The sequence below is a fragment of the Drosophila willistoni genome (genome assembly GCF_018902025.1).
Source record: "Drosophila willistoni isolate 14030-0811.24 chromosome XL unlocalized genomic scaffold, UCI_dwil_1.1 Seg141, whole genome shotgun sequence".
Classification (NCBI taxonomy): domain Eukaryota; kingdom Metazoa; phylum Arthropoda; class Insecta; order Diptera; family Drosophilidae; genus Drosophila; species Drosophila willistoni.
The window spans coordinates 6,974,021-6,981,496 of NW_025814052.1; the positions used below are offsets into that span (position 1 = coordinate 6,974,021).

At 38.5% G+C, this 7,476-nt stretch overlaps 2 protein-coding genes across 3 annotated transcripts; one reads left to right on the forward strand and one right to left on the reverse strand.

The window, feature by feature from the left end:
• Positions 1–278: 278 nt before the first annotated feature.
• On the forward strand, positions 279–2,470 carry LOC6649337 (protein a6). Its single transcript, XM_023179164.2, has one exon. The coding sequence runs from the start codon at positions 722–724 to the stop codon at positions 2,153–2,155; it is 1,434 nt and encodes a 477-aa protein (XP_023034932.1). The 5' UTR covers positions 279–721; the 3' UTR covers positions 2,156–2,470.
• A 577-nt stretch (positions 2,471–3,047) lies between these two features.
• LOC111519306 (alpha-ketoglutarate-dependent dioxygenase alkB homolog 7, mitochondrial) lies at positions 3,048–5,598 on the reverse strand. Of its 2 annotated transcripts, XM_023179411.2 has the most exons (5): positions 5,521–5,598; positions 5,127–5,317; positions 4,894–5,070; positions 4,376–4,826; positions 3,048–3,760 (listed from the first exon to the last, which is right to left on the reverse strand). In XM_023179411.2, exons 1-4 carry the CDS (start codon positions 5,585–5,587, stop codon positions 4,566–4,568), a joined length of 696 nt encoding a protein of 231 aa, XP_023035179.2. In that variant the 5' UTR covers positions 5,588–5,598; the 3' UTR covers positions 3,048–3,760; positions 4,376–4,565. The 2 variants fall into 2 exon arrangements, with proteins under 2 accessions (XP_023035179.2, XP_046867217.1); XM_047011261.1 differs by lacking the exon at positions 5,521–5,598 and having other exon boundaries at positions 5,127–5,229.
• Between the last annotated feature and the right edge of the window lie 1,878 nt (positions 5,599–7,476).

The window sequence follows — 7,476 nt, forward strand, 5'->3', positions numbered from 1 at the left end:
ATTCACGGTTTGGCACTATCGAGGCACCGTCGATAGTAAATCGGCATGGGTTCTATCGGTAGACTATCGATGTTGTAAAATACTGCTCTCACTATCGGTTGTGACGACTATCGATAGTTTTTCACCTCAAATCGGGGCTCAGTGGCTCCACCACACGTCGATAGGTTTGCTCCGATAATGTCGACTAACCGATAGGTTTTGCTCCGATACTTTGTATTCTAGTTCCGATATCGATTATGTACACCCATCGATAGTCTCGATAGTGCCAGCACTAATAAACAAGAAACCCAAAGAAAAAAGACGAAGAGAAATACAAAAACAAATACAAAATAGAGAACAGAAGATAGCGGAACTTAACTTTTTAGATCACGATGATGTTATAATTAAAAGTCTAGGAGATCGGGCCGATTAAAACGCGCTTGTTTGCCAACGGTGGCAAGCGGCCACTGCCACCCCCGCCTGTTGAGACGCAATTATGCAAGTGCAGCAATTGCAGCAGCAGCAACAGCAGCACCAGCCTAAACACCATCATCTCCAGGCAGAACTGTACCACCCATTCACCCTCTACGACCACAGCAACCATAATGGGGACATAAAGATAGTTGAAGCTAAAGCTTGAGCCGGAGCAAAGCAATTTAATTGTGCACCAATTGAGGAAGCAAGCCTTTGCTTTCTTCTTAGAGGATAAGAAGGACGACGAGGACGGGGACACGAGGCAACAATGAACATGAATCACAAACAACATTCCGAACCATTTTACATATCGCCAAAACTGTTTGATAATCGACGGTTAAAGCGACGCCGATGCAGATGGCTGGAACGTCTGCGGGAGCGCCAGCTTCAATATATGGCCCAAATGCAGCTTAGGGCGACTGCCATTAAGACTGACCGAGACCAGCGCGGCAGGCAAAAGCCCATAGCAAAGGCAATGCCAAATCGCTGGCAGCAGCAGCAACACCACCACCACCACCAACAACAAAAACAACGCCGTCAAGTGGCTAGCCATTTGCCAGCGGATATAACCATTGATCTGCTTTCAGATGACGATGATGAACATGATAATGATGATGCTGATGAGACCAATGAACAGATGGAGATGCCGAAGAAGGTGAAATCATCAATGGCCATCACTTTGACCGAAAGCATAATTCTAACCAGTGACGATGATAATGAGGAGAATGAAAAGGAGAAGCACAATGATCTGCTCCGACATCGCCATTTAATCCATTCAAGTTCGCCCCCGCCACTTGCTCCGCTGACGCTCTCTGAAACTGTTGAGGAGGTGACCGTTTCCCTAGTGCCGCGCAGCTCTACAACTGCCAACTGCCGGGCGAGGGCGAGACCCATCAATGGCTATGGTGCACCCGTATCCTTTTGCAATGGTTACTATCCCACAGCAGCAGCAACAGCAGCAGCTACTGGCTTTTTGGAGGTGGATGTAGGTGCAGCCACTTCCTTACCCGATGATGAGACCACTGTCCATACGGTTATAGCTAATCGCATCTATGAGCTATCGCTTAGTAAATTACGTGAAGGTCTTGCCTCTAGCGGTATGCCTGAATATTCCCAGGATATATTACCCGAACAGCTCCAGAAATTATCACCAGCATTACGAGCTAAAGTCGCACCACTTGTCGCTCCCATGCCTCCGGCACCCATTTCATTAAAACTATCAAGCGATCTAAGCATATCCCTGATCTCAGACGATGATGATGAGAGCAATAACCATTATCACCACCACAACCATCATCACCACCAGCACCATCAACCGCAACGCAACCACCAAAGCCAACATCATCACCAGCAGCAGTCGCAGCAGCAACAGCAGCAGCACCAGCACCAGCACCTCCTTGCAACGGCAACGGGAAACAATCAGTTAACCGGATCTGTGTCAGACTTAGTGCGCCCAGTGGTAATGGCAGCAGCCGCTGAGGCACATGCAGCAGCGAAACTGCTTAAACAGCAACAGCCCCAGTTATCGGTAGTGCAGCATTTACAATATGCTGGTCCTGGCTTAAGAGTACCTGTTGCCCTGGCTCTGCCAGTGATGGCCGGAGCGACTGGAGCAACAATAACAACGGCGGGAACCGGATCAGTAACGGTGGCGCCTACTCTACCTTCTGCAACAACTTCACGTCGACGAAAATTGGGTTGAGATTTGGTTGAGAGTCGGTCCAATCGCAAAAGCCATAACATTCCCTCAGTTATCCTGGCAAAGACGATGATTTACTTGTATTTTTCCATATAGTTCTTAAAGCATTTTTCCATAATTTCCAAGTCTCCACCAATTCATCTTCCTCTCCCCATCCTCCGTCTCCCACTCTCTATCTATCTTATACCCCAACTGACTATCTTTAGCTAGCTATCTTTTCTCTCTTGCTCTCATAATTTTAAGCTTTAAAACGAAACGCGGGCAAACGTACAAAAACAAACAAAAACAAAAAACGAGAAAAACCACAAAACAAATGTAGAAAATGCAAAAAAAAAAATATATATATATATATTCAATTGCATGGAAAAAAAAGCATAAACAAATTTGTAATATACACATATATATATATATGTATATATATATATTATATTTTTTCTAGATAAGCAAAATTAGTAATTTAAGCAAGATGCAAAATCATTTTGTAGCTGATACAATATATTTATATATGTATATGTCACTTGGTAAGTGATCACAACTGATCACTAAAAATGATCGGTTTGCTATTTTAGGGTGTCCAATGTTTCAATGTATTTTCCACTTTTGAAATCGAACCGATATTATATAGATTATTATAAAAACTCGAAAACAATCCGCGATTTCTGACTCTAAACTTGGCAACAATTAGCATTTTTTTGTTTTTGTTTTTGAGCAAAACCAAATATTTTTCAATAATTGCAAGTTATTTAATCGTTTTGTAAATAGAATTTTTCACAATTTAGACACTGAATAATTTATAATTCTTTTTTTTTATCTGAAAGTTCACTTACCCAATATACATATATATATATATATACGTATATGTATGTATTAAATTATCTACAAAATGCCTCTTATATTTATAAATAAATGTATGAAAAATATATATTATATGCATTAAGTTTTTCGGTTAACAGAGATCAGAGAAACAATTGTAAAGAATCAACAAAAAAAAAGAGAATAAAATTTGGAAAATATCATAATCATTAGATTCAATACTAAAAATACTCATCAGATGAGTCATCTAGGGCTTGGCATTGGAGAAGACACAGTTTACCATCTGGATAATATAACGTCAATACAGAATCATTGCCTTGAGTTTCGTCTGAAACATCGCCATTAACCTCATTAGCCGCCAGTTCAAGTTGTAGGGCCGCCAATTCGATGGGATCCTTTATCATTTTTACAGCTGCATATACTTTAGAAATTTGTATTAGAGCTTGGAAAAATATATTACAGGCAATTATGAGATATAGTATCTTTGGCCAATTATACTTTTTATCAACTGCCGGGGCCATGGCTTGCAATGGATAATCGATTACTTTCAATGCTTTATTCTTATTACGTCTGATATTTGCCATAAGTAGTTTGTTGATGAGAATGGGATCAAATTTAAATTTCACTTCGCGAGACGTGTGAAGGAAATACATTTTCCCAATTGGAGGCATTCCCGGAAGTGAATGATTATCCTTAGTCAAATTCTTTTTCTGTGGTGAATCCATTTCCTGAGGTAAGTCGAATTTCTGGGGTGGATGGGATCCGTCCAGATACTTGTCCTTTACATTCAACATGCTACAAGAAAAAAAAAGAAGTAAAGTGTGCTCATTTCATCCTACATGTATTAAAGACACTAAAAATATACAGTAGACAAAAGTACAGTGACGGGTCTTGAGGAGCCCCACGATATCAGAGATTCGAAAATTCTAGACTTTGCAATTCTGTAATTTCAACCGATTTTCAAAAGTAATCTATCATTCACTTTGAAAACTCTTTATCTTATTTGCATTACGACCCCCAAAAACATATTTTTAGGTTTTCGGATTGCTAGTCCCGCGCTGAAGCACACTAAAAGGTATATATTCTTGAGCAGTATTAACAGCAAAGTTGCTTTAGCCACGATCTCGATATTATTTTCCACCTCAACTAAGAAATTGTTAAAAAAAAACAAGTTTTTCACTCAAAAAACCAAGTCGGAGGAATTGACTGGATTAAGGATTAAGTCCTTAAAGGACTTAATGGACTTTGATGGTGTGTGGTAAACCAAAGTCGATGCAACGAGTTAAGTACTTCCTTGCATATATTAAGGATAATAAAATAATCCGAAATCTTCACTGTCTGTTAGTTGCTAATAGATTTAACTAATGCTTGGTTTAAGAGTCGGATTAAAGCTATAATGATTTAACTTACCTATTATAAATGATGGCCAATTGTGTTGATTCTACATTTGCGTTCTCAATTGAAAGGTATTTCTGATTATTGCCAGCTATGGCTGTTGGCATCACTCGATCCACAGCATTCCGAAAGAGACTCAAAAACCATGTTACGCACGTCCAAAGTATACGAAAATTCATTGTTTTTATTTTATTTTATTTTATTTTCAAGTTGTATTACTTGAAGCATCTAAGCGAAATATAAGTGAGAGACGTCGTTGTTTGCTTATAGGTCGACCCTTGAACATTGACAATTGTTGACATAAAATTTCATGGGTAAACTGATACCTTGCCATATCGGTCATTATATAGAGAGACCGTTTGGGTAGCAGAATATCGGCAAAATACGAATTTGGTTTATTTTCGGGTATCAATCGCATAACCGAATCGCTTAAAAGACTTAGACCAGCAATAATATGACCACAGAACTGTTGAAAATAGAAAAATAAATTGAAAATTGTTTCGAAATCCATTTCAAGTGATTTCCTAACTCACTCGCTTGCTATCCACATGGGGTTTGATAATTCCCTCAGGGGCTAGATCCAATATATGGACATGGTGCAGGATATTCTTATCTCCCTGAAATGCCAGTTGCCTTATACGTTGTATAACACTTTGATTATTTGAGTTATTCCATTGATTTAGCTCTAGTTCGCGATAATTTTGAATGGCCTTGAATAGGAAAAAGGGTTTTTTTATGGTTCATGGGTAATATTCGATGTACTTACATCATCCCAATGATTACACTGATAGGGCAAACGTCGTAAGCGTGGTGATATTTCATCAAGCAATTGCTGTTCATCGTTTAGGCTTATAAAATCCTTAAGGATTTGCATGTCCTTTGAAAATTGTTTCGCCTCTGTAGCAGGCCAATCGCCATGATAGTCAATCAAATTACTGGTTAAGGTTGAGTGAGAAGCTGTAGATCAAACAAAAAAAAAAAACCCAAAAAACCAAATGGTACAGTTCACCATATGATCGAGCTTCAAATTCAGCTATTTAGAAACGTTATACAACACTATTTACGCCATCGCCATGATGGTAAGCATAAAAGTAGGCAATTCTTTTTTTGCAAACATTGCAGTTTCAAACGTTTCTGTTAAATTTCAAATATTTACTTACCACAATGTTGAGTGTTGTTTGTTGTTTTTATTATCAAACTTATAATACTACGTCGACAGGTAAACATTATTTTTAATGTTTTTGTCCCATCAAAACAGAATAACTCGATTAGTCGATTGGCCTATCGATTATTGAGTATTTCTCCCTAACCAAATAGAGAATATAGTTTTCGAAATATATTTTCTTTTCAATTATTTCGCTTTCAATCACTAGTTCAAGTAAGTCGAGAAACTATATAGTATGAAATATTATACATATAATTCCATGTTTCATTTAATTTTGTTAAGATTTACGAATTCTCTCAACTCTCACGCATGCGCTTTGAACGATTTTTAGGGCGGAAACGCTATTTATTCCCACTGAATATGTTGATATACCAGAAAGATTTTTGCTCCCTGTACTTTTCGGTTAGCAGCAGCAGCTTGGGGTATTTTTCTTGTTGTTTTTCTTCTTCGGTTTGTTGGTTGTGTTGGGCTTTCAGTTTCGGGCTCGGTTTGTGTGCAGTGTGTGTGTGTCTAAGAGAACGTATCGAACGGTTTTAAAAAGCGGTCGCATACCAAACGGCTATGGTGCTATATCTATTATTGCATTTGCATGGGTTTTTCAAACTCTATTAAAACCAAAACCACAAAAAATTTCATTCAAAACGAAAACGGCCAAAAATTTCCACAAAAAATACACAACAAAAAAAAAAAAAAACCAAAAAAGTGCGTAAGAAAATTTTATTTGCAATTTTTTCGTGTGCAGTGTTCGATTAGAAAAAGAAAAAGATAAATGAAAAACTTGCAATTCGAACTTGTTGTTTATAATTTACATGTCTATATATGTATAGGTATATAGAAAATTTTGTATTTGTTATTGTATGCCGCACCCGCTCTTTGTTATTTGTTAAAATTCCTGTATATAAAATTTGGATAGAATTGAGTTTTTTTAGAAATTGCATACATACTTGGAATTTCAAAGTATACCATCAGTATGTATATATTAAGTACACCACCCGCCCCTGCCCGCGCCCCGCCCCCGCACATAAAGGCAGCAAAACCCTCAGGTCCTGTTCCTGTTCCTGTTCCCCACCACCTTTCATTCCCTTAAGTAACTCATCAAATTAATAATGCAAAAGTTTATCTAAGAGAAAGTTCTCGGCCCCACAACTTGAAAGGACCCCTTTAAAAAAATAACACATACACAAACCCACAGAACTTGGACACTATTGCAATCTACATACATATATATGTATATCTCATATGTATATATGTTTGTCCTGTGTATATACATACATATATAAAAGAATAAAGTTCACTGGGTCCAGAAATCAGGAATCAAAAATCATATAAAACAGCTGCTGCTCTGCTGCTCTTTGTTGCAATGGGATTCGGTTGTGGAACAGTGACCATATCTTTGGACTTGGTAATTTGGAGCTAGAGTTGGAGCCGGAGCCGGAGCCGGAGCCGTCATGGAGTTTGCGCATATTAACTGCATTTGCTTGCCGCTCCTCATGTTTGGTGGTCTTTAATACACTGCTGCTGCTGCTGCTGCTGCTGTTGGTCCACCTTCGTTTCGTTTACATTAAGTGTCGAGCTTTGCCGAAAGAGCTTGAAGATTCCACCACACCCAACGCACACACACACATACACACACACACTCAGCGAAGAGCAACAACAATCTTAAAAATTCACATCCTTCTTGTGAATTGCAATGCATTGTAGGGATGCAGTTAGAAGAGATGGCAAAATGAGTGGATGGTGGAGAGCGAGGTTGATGGTGGTGGGGGTGGCAAGTGGATGGGTTTCAATGTGGTGTGGGTGAATATGAAATGTAAACAAAAACCGAAGCAGAGATAATATACATATACATAAGTAGACTTTGTGATGAGTGGAAAACTTTGAATTGGCATTGAATAGGATTAATTGGATTCACTGCTTTCCATTTGAATTGTAATTGAGTTTCTTTAATAAT